Below are 20,727 nucleotides of genomic sequence, written 5' to 3'. Positions count from 1 at the left end.
GGATGCTTGGCAGAAAGAGATGACGGCCTGGCGAGAAACGACGGAGGCGCATCTAAATGAAGAAGTAAAGACGATAGCCTGCCAAGAGATGGAGGCACATCTGTTAGAAGAAAAGCCGGCCCCAGTGGACAAGAAACCTCAGGCGGAACAACAAGAAGAGGTCCCTGTAGACGACGTCACAGTGATACCGGTCAGTGAACCTGAAGATGAATTGATGCAGATTACCCAAAAGGAGACGGTGGCCTGCCAAATGGACACGAAACCTGCGGCGGCACAACAAGAAGAGGTCCCCATTGCAATACCGGTCGGAGTGAAGATGGCCTGCCGAGAAATTGAGGCACGTCCAGAAGATGAAAAGCCGGCTTCAGTGCACAGGAAACCTGAGGCGGCAGAACTACTAGAGGTACCCGTACAAGACGCCGAAGTAATGGCGGTCAGAGAACCGAAGAAGAAAAGGCGCAGGGACCAAAATCGACGAAATAAGAAGAATCCGACAAGGGAAAATTGCGGACCCCAGAATAAATTGGCCGTCGTCAGCAGGAAGGTGTCCCACCGTGCAAGAGTGTCATGGCGCCGGAGAAACATCTTCAGGAAATCTTGGACCCGAGGAGATCCTGCGTCCCGGATAAAGTTGGCTGCCATCTGCAGGAAGATATCCCGTCGCGCGACAGTGGCACGACGTTGGAGAAATGACTTCAAGAAGGAAACTCCCCAGGGAACCTTCGGATACCGGAGAAAGGACTTGGCACCAAGGTCTCGCGCCAGCAAGTGGCTGGAAGACCAGAAGGAACGACGACGTCAGCGAGTGCAAACAACGCATCAAGAGCTGCTTCGTCGATGTAAGAAATTTCCGACGAAAAACCTGATGAAGGATTGGACCTCGTGTAGGGGACGACCACCTCCAAAACGGAAAAAGAGACTTCAAGCAGAGGAGGAACCGGTAGTGTAGAAGTACCGGCCTTCCAAGGAAGGATGAAAGCGATGGATGAATGGAACACAACTGGATCTTCTGGCGAGCTGAAAGGAAACCGCTCGAGACGAGCTTTGTCTTAAGAGGGGAGCGGATGTAACGGACGAAGAGTAGTCTCTGCAAAAGAGTGGCCGAAACAACAGGAGACACTGCAAGAACAGCCACCGAGGAAAAGGAACGGGGATGCACCGTTAGGCTATTCGGGACGAACAGCCATAAGGAGGGAGCAGTGTGACATGTTGACCCCTACCTCCCCAGCTGCACGTAGCGATAACGTAGCGCTCACGTAATAGGCAAGTAATCACCCCGCAACTCTCCCCGCGGTGACGTCACGAGCAGCGCCGAGCGAAGCCGAAGTGAGCCGAAGTTAGCCGAGTCCTAGCATCCTGGTCGCTATGCAAAGCGAGTCAACAGCGATGACGTCACCAAGGGCAGCATGGGTAAACAGGATTGCGAGAGACGACGGTGGTAACAGCGGTTACTACTGCTAGCGTTGCTAGCAACACAGCGCCAGGCAACAAGGGTGCTTATTATTGTGGTCGTTTTCTGTATTGTCCAATCGAGGCTACATGAGGCGCAGCGAAGGCTATTCACAGTCAGTCCTGGAGCTACCTCTGAGTTAGTTCCGAGTTAGCCAGCAACCAGTCAGTTGTATTGTGGCATTTGGAGTGTACTAATTGTGATACTGCAGATAGCTGTAATCGTAAATCTGTAATTTGGGTGATTGTAAGTGCGAATGTGAAATAAAATTCGCTATATCAAATACGACGTGAAGTTATTTGTCGTGATATATGCCCAATACGCGACAATATTTGTATTCACAAGGCAAAGTTAAGATCTGTAGTCTCTTAAATAGATCTCCACATGAATTACGGATTTAACACCCATCATGATTCTAACAATTTTCTTTTACAATGTAAATCCCTTTTTACTGTCAGATGAATTACCCCAGAAAATTATTCCATACATCATTAAAGAGTGAAAGTAAACAAAATAAATTGATTTGAGAGTGTCAATGTTACTGATATGTAACATGAATCTAACTGCATAAGATGCTCTACTTAGCTTCAGAATCAACTGATCGATATGGTTTTTCCAGTTTAAATGATGATCAATTTGCAAGCCAAGGAATTTTGAGTTTACTCTCTCTGTTATATATTTATCATTATGTCATATGTTTAATGGATATTGTGGTGAGTTTTCTGCCAAAAAAAAAAAGTAAGGTGACACCATCCTTCAGGAAAGTGATGCACACAGTCTTCTGGGCTCACAAAGGCTTACTGCTCACCACATTCCAGTCTCAAGGCCTTGCAGGATGTTTCCACTGCATTCACGAATGCTTTGTCTCAAGCTGATAATGGTGAACCCATGACTCATCACCTGTGACAATTCGTGCTAACATATCGTGTCCTTCATCGTGGTAGTGATTGAGATGCTGTAATGCCAGACCCATTCTTTGTGTTTTGTGTTGTGGGGTCAGCATGCGTGGCACCCATAGTGTACAGACTTTGTGAAAACCTAACCTGTTATGCATTGTAAGGTAGGCCATGCTGTGTGAACATGCCTGGTTCCGACAGCAGCCCAAAGAATTTTATGCTGCTGGTTTTCAGGGGCTTGTGAAATGAGGGGACAAGTGCCTCAGTGTACAGGGAGTTTATGTTGAGAAATAAAATCGTTTTTCAAATCAGTACTCTTATTTGTTTAAGTTCTATATCCATTTGTAACTTACTTATTGACTTACCTATGTACTTTAGAGAATGTAGTTAGCAGTGAAATTGGCCTGTAGTTTGACATACTAGTCTTGTCCCCTTTTTTATATAGTGTTCTTACTACTGAAATCTTTATCAGGAAAGATTCCTGTGGAAAGAGTGATTACAGATGTGAGTTAATCGCCTGCTGATTAGAGATGCACAAAGTTTTAAACTTGTACTTGTTATTCTATCATAACCTGAAGAGTTTTTGTTTTGAGGGAATGTATTATACTCTCTATTTCAGTTTCAGTGGTTGGAATGGTTTTAATACCAGGGAATTTTCTAGGGAATGCTTCTCTTAAAAATGAAATGACGTTATCTCCCACTTCCTGATGCAAGTTTAGATTTTCTGTAATTGTTAGAAAAAAGTATTGAAGGCATCTGCAATTTCTCCTGGGTCCTCAACTTTTTCATCATTTATAAAGAGAGATGGTATCTGTTCAGTCAGATGTGATTTTCCTATTTCATGTTTTATTATATTCCAGGTTGTTTTTATCTGATTATTCGATTTTACTATAAGCCTACAGTAATGCTGCCTTTTAGCCTCTTTTATAACTCTACTCAGGATTTTGTAATACCTTATGTCTACATACAGATGCCTTTTATGTTTACAAGATATAAAGTATGAGCCAAAAATGCAGTACTGAAACTCGCACATATTCAATGCGCATGTGCGTTTGTTGACGGGGGATAGCTCCAGCCGCACATGTTCCCAGTAGTGAAAAGGAAGTTGTGTTGTGCAGTTGTTGGAAATGTGTCTCTCGACAGAGGAAAAAATATTCATAGTTGAGTATTATTCCTGCTCATATGGAAATGGTCACCAGACAACTCACTTCCTTGGGTTTGAGCGGCGAGATATTATCGTCCAGAAACCGCTACATAGTACACGTGTGACGATATGGTGTGCTGTCTCAGCAAACAGTATATTAGGCCCCTATTTCATTGGGGATGAGGAAGGCAATGCTCTTACCGTCACCCAAGAATGCTACAGGGACATGGTGATGGGACCATTTCTTCAGGATTTGAGAAGGTTCCGTCGTTCAAGGGAACTTCACATGAATAGAAAGTGGTACTATATATTTTGGCACATACTGTATATTCCTTGTGTAATCCAATGGTTTTTATTCTACTTACATTTTTATTCTGCATAGGAAAACTGGCTTCAGAGGAATTTAGAAAAATATATAAAAAAGTTAAACTTATAATTTGTATCCTTATTTTTGAAAATAGGTTCCCACGTTTCATTTTCTAATAGATGTTGAAACTGAGCAGTGATTTCATTATTTATTTTTCTGGTTCTTTTTGAAGGGTGTTGAATTTACTTCTGCAATAATATTATTTACTGTAAGAAATTGAGCATCATGGTCAGAGAGGCCGTTGACTATAGGAGATGTACAAGAAGAGCTTAACCTTGCATTATCTGTAAAGATATTATCATTGGCCGTGCTTGAGGAATTTTGAACTATTGTTGCGAAATTCACAATGTGTGACAGATTGTATGTCCTTATTAAAGAGTTTACTTGTTTTTTCTAGCTGCTTTCATTTAATTAGTTTATGTTTAAGTCTCTGCAGATTATAAACTCAGACTTTGGATTGTACAGATATTTTAAAGTTGCATCTAGTCTCCTTAGAAATTCATTAACCTCTCCTGAAGGGGCTCTGTACAGGCTTAATATAATTAGGTGAGCTGTTTTAGTTACTAGCAGTATTGCACAGATTTTAAAGTCTTGCTCCTTACAGTGATGAGAAATATCAATTTTACTGAAATGTAGATCTGTCTTAACAAAAATACACACTCCTCCCCTCTGTAGGCTCTTTTGGCAAAGACTTGAGCCTAACAGGTAACCATTCATTGAGAGGAGCAGCAATTCCTGTTCAACCATGTGATGTTCACTTAAACATAATATGTGAGGGTTTATGTTGTCTATTTCAAAAGAGTGTAGTAATTCATCACTTTTGATTGTCAAGCCTCTGATATTTTGGTGAAAGATATTTATTGAATTTAATATTTCTGCATTTTGTCTGTGAATTTCCAAGACTGCTGGACTGCATTTAATACATGTTAGACATCTTGGTGCTTTTGAATTTAATGTAAATAGGAGATGCCCTAGTATTGGTTATAACAGGAATACCGCTTATACCCGATGCACGACCACCAACAACCCACTCAGCAATAAGCTGTGTGAGCCTCTTCTTGCCACGAGAGCTCAAGTGCAGGCCATACGTTGTGTACTCTTCCCTCGCAATTGATGTGTCAATGACACCAATGTGAGATATGTCATGACCCATCAGGGCCTGATCAAGCCTTAGATTCATGCTCCTAACCCTCCCATTCATCCACAGCTTGTCGTGCCTCTCAAAGAGGCTGACAAATCCCACATTCGTGTTTGATGTCCTCTTTGCAATGTAGTTGAGATCATTTTCAATTGAATAATGACAGTTTATATCCAGGCTGATTCCTAGCCCTCCCACTATAATAATATGATCTTGCTTGGTAAGGCCTTTACCAAGCTTCCCTATGTTCTCAACAACCTTTGCAAGAGGAGCATTTGGTTTGAAAATGCTACATATGGACAATTTAGTTCCCAGATTTTCTTGAAGCATGGGCCAATTTCCCTACCATGACTACTTCCCAGCAATAAGATCTTTCTTTTATTTTTATTTTTCTCTGTCTTCACTGTGATAGATTTTAGTTCCCTGCCTTTATGCTTCAACAAAACTGCGGGTTTGCTGACCATTCCATACCACCCCATCCTGTCTCTCTGACATCCAGTTTAATATTGTCCACCCACCTATGTCTTGGTGTTCCTAGTGGTCTCTTTACTTCTGGTTTCCCCACCAGTATCCTATATGCATTCCTCTTCTCCCCATTCATGCTACATGCATGCCAGCCTCATCCTCCATGGCTTGATCATATTATTTATACTTGGTGAATAATACAAGTTATGAAGCTCCTCATTATGTAATTTTCTCCAACCCCCTGTCACTTCATCTCTCTTCAGTCCAAATATTCTCCTCAGCACCCTGTTCTCGAAAACCCTCAGTCTGTATTCCTCCCATAATATCAGAGACCAAGTTTCACATCCATACAGAACCACAGGCAAAATTATGCTTTTTATATTCTAATTTTTATGTTTTTAGACAGCAGGTGAGACGACAAAAGGTTCTGAACTGAATGGTGGCAAGCATTACCCAGATTCAATCTCCTCTTAATTTCCTCCTGAGTCTAATTCTGATTTGTTCCAATAGTTCCCGAATATTTGAACTGTGCCACATTTTCAAAGGATCTGTTAGCAATCCTTATGTTATGATTTTGTCCTCCATTCTGGTGACAAAACAGCAAGATATACTTAGTTTTCTCTGTGGTTACTTCTAGATCAATGCATTACTAGTGTCAGTTGAAGTTTGTGTGTTTTTCTTATGGTATCTGTGTTCTGATGCAGTAGATTCATATCATCAACATAGACAAACAGCTGATGTGTTCAATTTAATTTCAGTCATACTGGTTTTCCTGGACCTTTATAATGGCATATTCTAAAACAAAGTTGAAAAGTAGTGTCGTAGACCATTCTGGATAGAAAAATTATCAGACAGGTGTTTACCCATATGGGCTTTGCTATAAGTTTTGTTTAAACACATTTTAGTCAACCTAACTAGTCCCATGGTTACCCCGAGGTCCACTATCTGACGAATGAAAAAGATCTGATCTGTAGTTAATCTCTCACATTGAAACCCATACTGATGATCCCCAGTAATTTCATATATATAAGGACTTAACCTAGAGAGAAGAATATTGGATGAAATTTTCCATGAAGTCAATACCAGTGGTATTGCATGCTAATTGCTACAGTCGGGTTTATCACCCTTCTTGTGAAATGGTACAGTAATAGACTCCTTCCACTGATCTTGCAGGTCTTCCTTATTCCAAATAGAATTAATTAGCTTATGGATTATAGAATGTAATATTTCACCCCCTGATCGAATCAGTTCTGCTTGAATTTGATCACTGCCTGTAGATTTATATCTTTATAACTTTGCAATACCAATTTCAATCTCAAAAGGGCTAGGAACAGGTACTGACAGCTAAGCTGTATGTATTTCTATCTGCCTAACATGAGTGATCCTATGTACATTCAGTAACTGAGAGTAGTAGTTGTTCCTCCTGTTCAGAATGTTGTGGGAATCTGCAAGCAGATCAACATTCTCATCCTTCACTAATCACTTCTAGGTTGGTAACTCCCTTTACATTCATTTATTCCTCAATACAGGTCTTTAGTATTCTCGTTCCTACTGTTTATTGCAAGCTCATCAATTTTGTCTTTCAAATATTCCCTCTTTTTATTCCTGTAATGCTTTTTGGCTTCACGTCTTATCTTGTTCAGATTATCTCCATTTATTTCACTTGGGTCCTTGCAGTTTGGCTTGTTTCCTTTCAGCTAATAATTTTGAACATCCTTCGTCGAACCATAGCTTATGCTTTTTCAGTTCATAATAATCTAGACTCTCTTTGGCTGAAATTTTGATATTTGCTCTAATAGTTTCCCAAGCTTTATTAATATCCACTACAGTGTCTAAGTTTTCCATATCTTCATACCTGTCTGAGATTGAACCTCTTTGTATGAACCTGCATGTTGTTTGTTTACTCACTGCCAGTCTCTCCCTAACTATTTGCACCACCAGCTATTGGTCAGTATCACAATCTGCTGTCCTGAACAGACAGACATCAGGTATACTTGAATACCATCTCGTGTCTATCAAAATATGGTCTGTGTGGTTGTGCATCTTATTGTCAGATGTCCAAGTGAATTTGTGAATGTTATGATATGGGAACATCATACTTTTGAATATAAGATTCCTGGATGTGGCAAAATTTACTTCTCTTGTCTCCATTATCATTACTAATTTTGTGCAAACTCTCATTCTGAATTGTTGGTTTGAAAATGTCTTCACTGCCTACTTTCGCATAGAGATCTTCTAACAAAATTTTCATGGGGTACTTCGGGAATTTATCGAATACACGTTCTAGTTCTTCACAGAAGCTTTTCTTCATGTCATCAGTTTTATCCTCTTTTAGAGAATGAATGTTCAGAACAGTGATATCACACCAGTGACCAATTAGTATTATGTACAACCTTCTATCACTAACAGACTCTACTTTCTTAACTGCTGATATGATTATCTTACGTGCGAAGAAATCTGTACCTAATTCATTAATTTCATTCCCCTTTCCATAGAAGAGTGTATATTCACCTGCTGGTTCACTGCCACCTCTGTCCCATCTGACCTGTACTCCCACTAAGTCCTGCTTATATTTTGATATTTCTTCCACCACTGTCCTGAGGAAACCTGCTCTGTACATACTGTCACATTCCAGGCCCCGGTTTCATTTTCGGTTTCTTTAGCTTAGGCTGTTTATCCAAAGAATCCTGCAGATCTGAGTCCCTTTGTGACATTCATATCAAGCTTATTTTATATGGTGAGGAGTTACGCCACACCTATCTCAAAGCTGGAGCACCACTCCTTGTTGGCTGTCTGAAATTGCTTATTCATTATATTCACAGCTAACCTCCGCATCTGGAGGTTCTCCCCTCCATCCGTAAAGTGAGGACGTACCATGCCATGGTGATAAGGGACCCACCTAACATGGAAGCCAACACTAAAGGACAAATTCTGTATAGTACCAATATAAAAACACAACTTTGCCACATAAGGTACCCTGACAGAGGTGTAGTTTTCTGATTTCTGTTGCAATAATGGGAGTCCAGATGGGAGAGATATTCAAGTTGGGTTGACTGATCGGATGAGCTGCCAGAGGCATTTGGGTGGATTCCTCATATTTCCTTTAGATGGTGTTCAGTTCAATCTCTTAAGTCCTTCACTTCTTTCGAACATATTTTTGGCGTGTTTTGATTTTTCATGCAGACCTTGGGTCAGGTTGCATTTGTTCTCCTTAATGCATGCTTCTAAAGGTCTGTTTGGTTCACCAGTATAACATCTGCCACAAACACATGGGATAAAGTATATAAACAGCTTTGCCAGGCATTTCTAACTGATCTAGTTTTCATCATTGTCCCATGGAGGGTGTGATAGTTTTGAAAATGGTCCTGACATCGAACTGGTTTCCAGTGTGTCTGAATTTTTTGGAAATACCCCTAACATGTGGGATAATGACCATTCCATTATATACCATGTATTATATCTGAAGGACAGTTGCTTCTCATTGGTCTCATTACGCAGTCAACAAATTCATATGGGTATTCATTTAAGTATCAAATCATGCCTTATGTTCTTAATTTCTTTGCTGAAATCATTCTGATCCTGACACCAAATCATGCCTTATGTTCTTAATTTCTTTGCTGAAATCATTCTGATCCTGACACCAAATCATGCCTTATGTTCTTAATTTCTTTGCTGAAATCATTCTGATCCTGACACCAAATCATGCCTTATGTTCTTAATTTCTTTGCTGAAATCATTCTGATCCTGACATATGACCTTGGCTCTACTGATCAAGCTGTGAAACACTCCTCTTTTCACATGATATGGGTAGGTGAACTTAAAATGCAGATGATGAACAGTGTGAGTAGGTTTCCTGCACACTTTCATTGCAAATTTATGAGTCTTCCCCCCTTCATGAGCAAGATGCCCAAGAAAGGAAGCATATTGGTATATTTGCAGTGTCGAGTTCTTCAAACAACGGAACCACAATGTGGAATACATTCGTCTTCCTTTAAAGAGAAGATGTGTAACGACACAAACCAAGTCGATACTAGATCTGAACAAAATTTTTTTAAACATTACATTGTAAATAGACCATTTATAATAATTTATAAATTCATTAACAAATTCATGCACATCTTAGTAATTGTTAAAGGATATAATATTTTAATCTCTTACATTGTAATAGTAGTTCTGTATATATTGATAATGACCTGTGACATTTTAATAGTATGTAGTTTCCATATGTATTGATAATGTCCTTCTGAAGACAGTCACTCCAACCATAACATTCAAAGGATGAAAGATTAAAAAAAACAACATTCATCAGTCATACTGGACGGCGTTAATAATCTTTATACTATCACTAGTGTGATGGACCAGGATTAACCAAGTTAAATTTATGAAGAGTATCATTAACTTCCTCATCTGTTGTGAATTTGATGGTAGGTCATAGGCTGTTGAGGTGTTGAAGAAATTTCTGTGATTTTGCTTGACCATGTGGCCAACCCAAAAAAAGTGTTTTCAGGGTATTTGAGCCATTTAGCGCGTTTGTGGTCTTGGTCAGTAATGTGTCTATAGAACACTTTGAAGAAATAACATAGCATTTTCTAGCAGTGGGCATCTCTATGGCACTTCACTGATTCCACTATCTCACTTTTGGCATCCTGTCACAATATATAGCTTCTGAGAAAAATGTGCCTGTGTCTTTAAAAAGCTAAGTTGCAGGAAAATGGGTAAAAAGAGAAGACACTGCCTTAATATATACCAGATCTATATTCTGGATCTTCATTACTTTCCCTTATCCTTTTGGAGCTCCTCTGAACTTTGGAGATGGCCCCTGCATCTGGATCAGACTTTCTTATATGCTGATTGTCTGTCTCTTGACAGTTGTTAATCTGATGGTTGATTCTGAGCTGCTGTGGAACTCTCACCTGGCGAACATTACCATCAGTGAAAGCCAAAACAACATCATAAATACCCTCTCCTGAGGTTTCATAACATACAAATATATTTTTCGGGACTCTTCCAGGTGACCCTATTGAATGATTAATTTGGATTTTGCATTTTTCCGTGTAAAAACTCATGCACCAGTTCTGGATCAGCCAAACTTCTGAACACTGTCTTCACAACTTCAGAAACTGCGTTTGGTAGAGAACGTTTATGTAAAGACTTATTGCATTTACCCCTTGACAGTTCACCCTCAGGACAAAGACCATGATGTGGTTCTTCATCTGTAGATATTGTGACGTGTCGCGCTAGCTGGACGCCCCCCCCCGGGAGCTGACGCCCCGAGCGGAACCGAAGTTAGCCGAGTCCCAACATCCTGGTAGCTATGCAATGCGAGTCAGTGCGCGGTGACGTAACGCGCAACGCGCGGTGACATAAGACGGCGTGAGGTAACAGCGTTGCTAGGCTGTACGCAGAGACTGTGACGTGACACGCAACGACGCTGTTGACGCGGGCAACAGGCAACAGCGAACGGAATAAAAGCCGGCTGAGCAGCAAGCGTGAGGAGTTTTAATGTGGCCGTCGGCGAGTTCAGTAGTAGTCGAGTGAGTGTGTTGTCAACAGTCCTCAAGGCAGCAGCCTGCGAGCAGAGTTAAAAGTGTATCAGCGGCCGAAGACAGTTCTCCAGTCAGCAGTGAACGAGTAAAAGTGTGATAATCAGTGACAGTTTGTGATAACCGAGAATTAATTGGGCATGTGTAACACAGTGACACTTGTATAGCTCCCGTACTGTGAAACGTGTAGTCTACTGACAGTAGCGTGATTTGATTTGCGAATGGGGTTATGAATTGTGAAACCCCACAATATTGTTATAATTGTAGCCATGATTTGTAGGTTATTGAATAAACCAGTTAACAATCCGAACGGCGTCTTCGGTAACCAAAACACGTTACAATATTTTATGGAGGAATGTTGCTTGCCCATCTTTCCTCATTATTTCAAGGCAACCTTTATTCCTTATAACTGCTTGCCCATATTAATTCTTTTATCTGTCTTTTTTTCTGTCAGTGTGTCTTTCCCTGTCAAGAATTCATCATCATCAAACTTCTTCCGTTTGTAATCCCTGAGTGATCTACAAAGACAAGACCCTATTCTCATCTGTACATGCGCAATACATTGAAGTTTCTTTCTCTGTATTGCTACCAGGCTTTACTGTCTCCGTGATCATCATATTATTTGTATTTTACAACAGGATTTTACAGAGATTGCAGATATAGAAATTGCACCAGCTGCTTCCAACCCACCAATCTCATTACTATAATTTTTCTTGCATGTATCATTAGTTTTATGTTGCCACAATATTCTGTATTTTCTTTCACATTTTCATACCCTTGGCAGTACTCTGTAAGCATTTCAGCATCTGTCATATTCCCTGTATCTTCACTGGCTGCAGGTTCTGTAGAGTCCTCACTGTTGCCAGGTCCCATCCAGTGCTATTGTGAGATGAGCTGACCCTTTCTTATACTTCACAGCTTCCTTTACTGCACAAAACACTGAATTCATGGCACACTTTCACAATTTTCTTCATAATATTATAAGTTAGGAGTTGAGAAGGTTGCTCTGGCGAGTTAGTGATAGCACACAGTGTTTTACCTAATGCTTGACCCTTGCTAATTGAACACGTTACATACACAAGCTGTATATTATTCTCATGTACAGTCTTTGTGGCCTCAGATGTGCAAAATGTGTATTGGGCACTGCACATCATGTTGCCAAGCGTGCTCTGTTTGTGGAATCTTCAAAGCATTCTGTACTGTTATCTACATTAACAGTAGACTGCTTCCTTTTTTCTGGTTGGAGGCAGATGTCATTCAGCTGGGCTGTCCTCTCTGGGTGGTATGGAGAATCCTCTTTCCACAGAATTGATGTTCTAACTTCAAACCCTTCATGCTGGTTGGCACTCCTCTGCCTTCTCTATGCCTGAATGTCTGACGCCTCATTCTCCTCTCCTTGTTGGGGTTATTAGAATTGAATAATAAGAATCAGTTATAGCATTGGGCTCCAATGAGAGGTATACTCCCATGATTTTTTTTTCAGCTAAAATTTCCAAATTGCTGGGTAGAGATTAATTTAGTGGCCACGAGAAGGTATCGTGAAGGCACTTAAGTTGAACTATATGAAGATGTGCTGGTCACGGTAGCCGAGAGGTCTAAGGCGTGCACTGTCTTCACTCGCTCGGAAGCTGGGATCATGGGTTCGAATCCCACACAGGACATGGATCTTTGATGTTTGTGTGTGTGTGTGCATTTTTCTGTGTTTGTATACAGGTAGAGGCCTTGTGATGAGTTGATCACCTGCCCAAGGAGTCCTACTGAATGTATAAGATCTAGTAAACTAAAGTGAAATTGAGAGTTCCATGGAGGTAGGCCAATTGGAAAATTTGAGCTATAGCACCAAAGTAAAAAAGAAATGAAGATTCATAACAGAGTGCACTGTTACACTAATGCACTGCTGGCTGTTTCAGAGTACAAAACTCTGCAATTGAAACTATTTGCTTATAAAATGTATTCACTTAAGATAGTTAAGATCTCATTATTGATTTGGAACTTCAGTGGAATTTTAAACTTTAGTATAAGATTTTGATGATAGCATGCAACACATGTTTGCGTTGGCCAAGGTATGATGGTAAGTGATTTTCAGTTTCGCAGTACCACCAATTCAGACTTGCTGTGTTTCATAAATTACATAATTCTCATACACCATTATAAATGTTGCCTCCATGGCCTAATTAATGGCCAGATGTATAAAGTATGTGTAAATTTTTAACCAGTTAAATAAATAATTATTAATAAATGTCTGATAATTACATCAGTCAAATAATAACTCAGTTAACTAAAACTGTCTGAGAAAAATTAACTTCTACAAACTACATTGCTGTTTATATCACAAAACGAAGAGACACGTCAGAAATACTGTGGTCATTATGCCTCCACAGAGTATCTGAAAACTTGTTCTTATTGTAACACCATTCTTGTTTGGGATTACTGAGGCTCTGGACTTTGTCCAGCATCTAGTATCCCAAAATATTCTGTTCTTTCGGAATACTAGATGAACAGTGAAATCTAGAAACTCAGTAATCCAAGATGTATTATGCCAGTGACAGCACCCTTCAAAATTTACCATTTTATTCAATAAGCAGAAGTAAAGATGGTGTAAATATGGATCTATAAGGTGAATATTGGATGACTGCAGAATATTGCTCAAAAACAGAGCCACTAGCTCATAGTTCCATAAATATGGACCTCAAAAAAATTGTATGTAAATATGCCAGCACTAATGATACTTGAACTGCTTATAATAATATGTTCTTCCATAAACTATTGAATCAGGTTAAGTTTTTACTTATCTTGTTACTTATGGATATAGGGTGAACCCTTCTTACAGTTAGGCCATGAACTCATGGAATCATATAGATCCACCATATTACTTCTCATACATTTTCCATGATGATCTTTATGTTCTCTACTTTCTACCCATGCTAATCTCTTCAGTCTATCTTCAGTAGTCTTCACAAATTATAAAGGTCTCAATTAGTTAGTTAGTTAGTTATTGGAGAGGGTGGGTTTCCCCATGCACTTAGACCTGTATTGGTCCATTGTGCCTCTCTATGATTTCTACCAGTCTCTATATCCTACCGGTACTGGTGCTTACCATCAGTCCCGCCCAGCCAGCGAGACCGGCTCTACTAGCTGAGAGGTATCTATAATGCTTCCCCCATCTACCAGAGGTATTAGAGACTGCTGTTGGGCGGGAAACGTCCTTGAATTTGGCTCAGTGACCTCCTTATGAGATATAGTCACACACTCCCAATATTGATGTACTACAGCTCATGTGATGTCACACTAAGTTTTCTGATTCTTCCTGCTGATCTCTTGGAACTTCAGAACTCAAGTGAAGTCCATCTGTTACTCCTCCAGCTTACAACTGCCTGCAAACAACTTACGTTGCCCCTTATAAATCTTAGGTGCGGACCTACAGAAAACACATCACATGGTCGCTGTCCGCTGTTGTGTGATATCACCGCCTACGAGGAAGTGTGTTTGCCAAACCGTTGCTTAGAAACGGGTTGTTCCACCGCTGCTTGGCATGAACGACATAGAAAACATAGTCTCATCTATTGCATATTGGATTGTGTTTACAGAGCTGTTTCCTGGCAACATATTGATCAAATCCATTACAGTATTTTGAACTGCTTCCCTGTTCAAATGTGACAGAGTAATAGAGCAGGTAATAAGAGAACTCTTGTGTGATGTATTTAGTATGTCAAAAGAGTAGACAGTGTAGGTTTACACTCATACTGCTAGTGGATGGCTGTGTTATAGGTAATGATACAGATTCCACATGTCAATCACTCTGTTTCATATTTCACATCACAGTATTTCATCTGATCGCCCTATTATTTTCCATTTTTCTAAGAATATACCCCTATGAACATATATTTTTCTCACAAATTTGCATTGCCACCATGCTGGTATCACTGAATTATTATGGTATGGCTACAAGTCCACAAGAATTGTTCAGTTAATTTATTTAATGTTGATGTCTAAAGGAATCAAGGGGTAGGTGCATACATGCCCAATAGTAACATTTTGTAAAACATTCTTTAGGATTCCCAGTGACTGTCAGATTACTGTTAATTATAACTTTTACACATAATTATAAGATCTAAGATACTGTATGTCTTGCACATCATACCATCTTCTTGTTCAGTATTCTCCATTTCTCCATCCCTGAACCAGTTGATAGGCACCCATAATCAATTTATGCTGATATGAATCATGTTCACCACATTTTCATCAGCTGGCAGTCTCTTCAGGCATATTTGTAACATTTTATGTTCACTGCAGTTTTGTTGCAATTATACCTTTTAATGTATTAGCAATCACTTTTCACCACCATGCCTGTAAATTATAAAACACTGGTTGATGGAAATATACACGTATATTCATAAAATTGTTATACTAAGTGGAGGTCTATTGTTTCAGTACATTCAATTTAAAAAAAAATTGAGCAAAGAATGGACAGTTTTACCAATTTAATTATGGAACTGTTTTTCATAATGTCCACATTTTGATTAGGACTTCCCCTTTGTTAATTCATTTAGCTAGCACTTACCAGAGAGTAGTCTTTACAAGCTGTGGTCAAATTTTCATATTCAAGGAAAGGACAGGATTGTTTATATTAATGTAAAATGACTAGATCAGATTACTCTGCAGGCCAGTATTTTATACAAAAGTTTCTGTTTTTCAGATTGGGGCTGATGGTAGGCGGAGTCAAATTTTCCTAGCACTGTCAACAGCAGCAGAATTTAGAGATCACTTGTCGACATTTAGTGACTTTTATGCCTCCCTAGGCCCACCAAATCCAGAAAATGTCCCAGAAGATGGTAAGCTCAAGTCCGAGATGATGATCAAGGACAACCGGCGCTATTATCTGGACCTAAAGGAAAACTCACGTGGACGATTCCTAAGGGTGAGTGTAAGTGCCATGAATATATATTGTTTTTCTTTTAAATTTATTAATGGAAAAAAATACAGAATTCTCAATTATCATAGTGGGACTTATCAGCAACTAAAACTTGGGTTGTCCGAATTGCAGTTGATAATTTTATGCATTACCCATTTGTTCGTGTTAAATTTAGTAATTTTTATGTTGAAGTTCGCTTTGTAAACGTTGTAATGTATGTCTCTTGCTCCCTCCCCATCTCTGCGCATGCACTTTCCCCAAGTTGTTCAGATTTTTTTCTTTAACAGCATTTAAATTTTTAAATATTTTCAAATACAGTGGATTCTGGTTAATAGGGTCACTGGTTAAAGGGGACAGCCGTTTATTTGAGGCAAATCTTGGAGAAGAAAAGTAAACTGAGAATATAACAAGAATTTACTTCATTTATTTTGGATACCATGCAGTTAAATTGGGCTGGTAGCTGCCACATGGCAGGAGTTGTGATTACTACATCATCACTGAGTCACTGATCAGTCAGTATAAGTGAACACCTAGCTACAGTTGCCTTCAGTCTTGCAGTGACTGCATTTGTGAGTCTGCTGTGTCATGTGCAGCAGTTTTCTCATTTAAAATTTTAGATCCCCACAGAAATGCGTAGGAGAAATTTAATACTTTCTGACACAATTGCCCTACTTGAACAAATTAAAAGCTAACTGCGTAACATCAGTGAACACCAACTGGTGGAGACGGTGGGAGTGCATGCATTATACAGCAGCAAGAGAAACTGCGAAATGAATGGACATTATGCCACAGGCAGCAGGGAGCTGTTGAAGTTCTCCATTGTCACTGGACAAGATGTACGCATTAGTGGTCCAGTGTTGAAGAGCAAGTCAGAGGAGCTAGCTAAAAAGCTGTGTCACAACGATTTGAAAGCAACAGATGTTTGGTTGTCCCGATAGAAATGCAGGTTTGGGATAAAATTGAAAAAGGCACATGGCAAGAAAGACAGTGCTAGTGCTGTAAGTGCTGAACACTCTTATAATGAAAGTGAAGATTGTGAGGAGTTAGGCAGTTGCTCAACAAATTACAGTGAAACACCAGAAGACATCAGAAGATCAGGAAACTCATGAGGATGACATGACTGAGTGTGAACGAGTGACTGACCAGGATGCTAGGAAATTTATTGCTGGACTGTGACTTTAAAGGCAGTGAAGGCAGTTCTATATGTGCACTAAAAACCTATGCTTATTTTGTTCAGTTGCGCTCATTCAAGGGAACATGGAAGGGTACACTCAATCAGTTCCTCCATAGAAGTATATGTGTGTTAATATGTAAATCAAATTTGTTTTTAGGGTAAATATTGTGATGGGATATGAACATTCACTAAGCAGTGGCTATTTATTTTTATTTATTACTAGTGGGGTGGTACTAAGTCCCTTGTATTGCGGCCACTTCTGCCGTATTGTACCAGCCCCAGATGATAGGTGAGGGTGATTGTGGAGCAATTGGTGGAATGAAGAATGGCAGGGGAACCGAAGTACTCAGAGAAAACCTGCCCCAGCACCACTCTGTCCACCACAAATCCCACTTAACCAGACCCGGGATCGAACCCGGGCTGCCGCGTTGGGAAGCCAGTGACTAACTGCTTGAGCTATGGCATGGCCCCACAAGCAATGGCTAAGTAAACACTAGTTTCCATTACAATGAATAGCAGTGAATGAGTCATTACCAGGTAATGAGTTGTAAATGCTACGAAAACTGAGCTGTTACTTGGGAATGAATATATAGTTTCTGGCAACACATTCTCGAAGAGGAGAATAGAACCCTTGGAGGCGGTGATCTGTATCACGTTCTCAGGTATCTATAAAAAGCAGTGAATTTGAAGTAGTGAAGAAAAGAGAGTCATAGAACATGAAGCAGAATGATTAGAGGCCTCGTCAGTTAAGATTTATTGTGAGCTATAATACTTGATTGTAATTGTAAAGATTTGCCAGTTAACCTATAATTATTAGCTATGCCAACCCCTTATTCATGACAGAAGTTTTCTGTGATTTGCATCTGTATTCTGCTCCTTGTCTTGGACAGTGGTTATTTAGTTATGTATAAAGACACTCTTCATCCGACTGTGTTCCTGATATTGCCTGAGTAGAATTAGATTTATGATTTTTTTCGAGTACTTAGTTATTTGCATGGGCATGGGGGCACCATGTTCATATTGAGAATTCTGTGTTTTGTAGCTTTTGCTATTTTTTGTCATATTACATACATTCAATTTGTAATAGAAAATTCTTTCTTTTAGCAACTGTTTAATAACTGCATGCAGTATATTTTGAAAATCTATGATTGTAGAATTTATTTGGACATGTTTTTCCTAGTTTCAATGGTTGTATGTCAGCCACACGTAAGAGAGATCATTATAGCATGTATAGCTGCCATTACCAAGCAAGTCATGCTGCTTTTTTTTTTTTATTTTTATTGCACATCTTCCTTTATGGTCGATGTTTATATATGATTGGCACATTGCCTTTTATCTGTGGTCAGGTGTTGATTGACTGTCACAACAATAATTTGATTACCTTTACCAAGGCGGTATTTCCATCCTTTTAAGGTTGAAATTGCTATTGCAGAATTGAAACGGTATAAATCACCAGATAGTGATCAAATTCTGGCAGAACTTGTTGAAGCAGAAGGCGAAATATTACGTTCTAAGATCCATAAGCTGATTACATCAGTTTGGCATAAGGAAAAATTGCTTGATCAGTGGAAGAAATCATTATTATACCAGTTCACAAGAAGTATGATGAAACTGATTGTAGTAATTACAGGCGAAATCACTGCTGTCAACTTCATACAAAATTTTATGCAATATTCTTCTCTCAAGGTTAAGTCCGTATATAGATAAAATTATTGGGGATCATGAGTGTGGGTTTCGACGTAACAGATCAACTACAGATCAGATCTTTTGCATTCGTCAGATACTGGAGAAAAAATGGGAGTACAATGAGAAGTACATCAGCTATTCGTAGACTTCAAGAAAGCCTATGATTAAGTTAAGAGGGAAGTATTGTACAATATTCTGATAGAGTTTGGGATACCCATGAAACTAGTTAAGCTGATTAAAATGTGTTTAGAAGAAACTTATAGTAAAGTCCATATAGGCGCACATTTGTCTGATAAATTTCCTATCCAGAATGGTCTAAGAGAGGGAGATGCTTTATCACCACTCCTTTTCAACTTTGCTTTAGAATATGCCATTAGGAAGGTCCAGGAAAACCAGGTGGGACTGAAATTAAACAGGACATCTCAGCTGTTGGTCTATGCCGAAGATGTGAATCTACTGGGTGATAATATTGTGACGTGGACGGTGCAGCGGTCGGTAAGCACCCCCCCCCACACACACACACACACTTCCAGCGGTGACGTAACATCATCGGAGCAACTGCCGCTGCTATGGTAACGGGCCAGTCAACGCTCCATCCCCCTCCCCCGCGGTGACATAACAGGGGACACTGCGCTTACTACCCAACAATAAACAACTCTAGGCAGGTTTACCCAGCAAAGCCTGTTAACACGACGTTTATGCAACAGTGATAGCTATCACGTAACTTTTCTGTGTTGTCAGTACGGAAGCTACATAAAGAGAGGATTACTGGAGTAACCAGTCAGTTGCAGTCTAGCATTCGCCGGAGTCAGTTGAGGTCTAGCAGTCGACGAGTCGAGTTGTATTGAGTGAATGGCAGTGACTCCAGTGGAGAAGTAATTGTCATACTGCATATGGCAGTAGTGGTGTAATTGTGAGAGCGAGTGGAATAAATTCGCCAGATGAAAGACGGTGTGAAGTTATTTGTTGTGTGACATATACCCAACAAGTGACAATATGAATACCATAAAGAAAAGCACGCAAACTTTAATTGACGCAAGTAAGGAAGTTCGCCTAGAAGTATACACACAGAAAGCTAAGTATATGTTGCTGTTTCATCATCAGAAAATAAGATAAAACGATGACGTAACGATAGAAAACAGCAGATGTTTTGAAAATGTGGAACAGTTCAGATATTTTTGAACGATGATAACAAATCAAAATCTGATTGAGGAGGAAATTAAAAGGAGATTGAACTTGGGTAATCCTTGCTACCATTCAGTCCAGAACCTTTTGTCTTCCCGTCTGCTGTCCAAAAACATAAAAATTAGAATACACAAAACTATAATTCTGCCTGTGGTTCTGTATGGGTGTGAAACTTGGTCTCTGACATTAAGGGAGGAACATAGACTGAGGGTGTTTCAGAACAGGGTGTTGAGGAGAATATGTGGACCAAAGAGGGATGAAGTAACAGAAGGTTGGAGAGAGCTGCATAATGAGGAGCTTCATAACTTGTACTCTTCTCCAAGTATAATTAGAATGATCAAGTCAAGGAGGATGAGGTGGGCAGGTCATGTAGCACGAATGGGGGAGGCGAGGAATGCATATGGGATATTGGTGGGAAAGCCAGAAGGAAAGAGACCACTGGGAAGACAAAGGCATACATGGGTGGACAATATTAAAATGGATCTTAGAAAGATTGGATGGGATGGTATGGTATGGATTGGATTGATCTGGCTCAGGATAGAGACCAGTGGAGGGCTCTTATGAACACGGTAATGAACCTTCGGGTTCCATAAAATGCTGGGTAATTCTTGAATTGAGTTTATGAGTGCATCGACTATTATAGTGCCACAAAATGGACTTGCAGCAGATGATGGAGATGGAAAAAGTGTCTGAACGCCTACTGGTGAAAATGGAGGCCAATAGGAAGAAAGACAAAGAAGATTTCCTGGCAAGGATGGCCGCAGAAA

The 20,727-nt window shown here is 39.8% G+C and overlaps 1 protein-coding gene across 4 annotated transcripts in view; it reads left to right on the top strand.

Annotated features, from left to right (window-relative positions):
* Positions 1-20,727, top strand: part of LOC111867354 (transcriptional activator protein Pur-beta) — a 149,253-nt gene that overhangs the window by 94,053 nt on the left and 34,473 nt on the right. For 3 of the 4 annotated variants that reach the window (XM_023857133.2, XM_033752654.1, XM_023857135.2), the window contains one exon: positions 15,700-15,927. In XM_023857133.2, the coding sequence (XP_023712901.1) occupies positions 15,700-15,927 (228 nt within the window). The remainder of the gene's footprint in view (positions 1-15,699; positions 15,928-20,727) is intronic. The other variant, XM_023857134.2, reaches the window with a different exon arrangement.

This window comes from Cryptotermes secundus, unplaced genomic scaffold, assembly GCF_002891405.2.
Source record: "Cryptotermes secundus unplaced genomic scaffold, Csec_1.0 scaffold65, whole genome shotgun sequence".
NCBI lineage: Eukaryota > Metazoa > Arthropoda > Insecta > Blattodea > Kalotermitidae > Cryptotermes > Cryptotermes secundus.
Note: the sequence above shows the minus strand (reverse complement) of the source record. Positions and strands in the feature narration are given on the sequence as shown.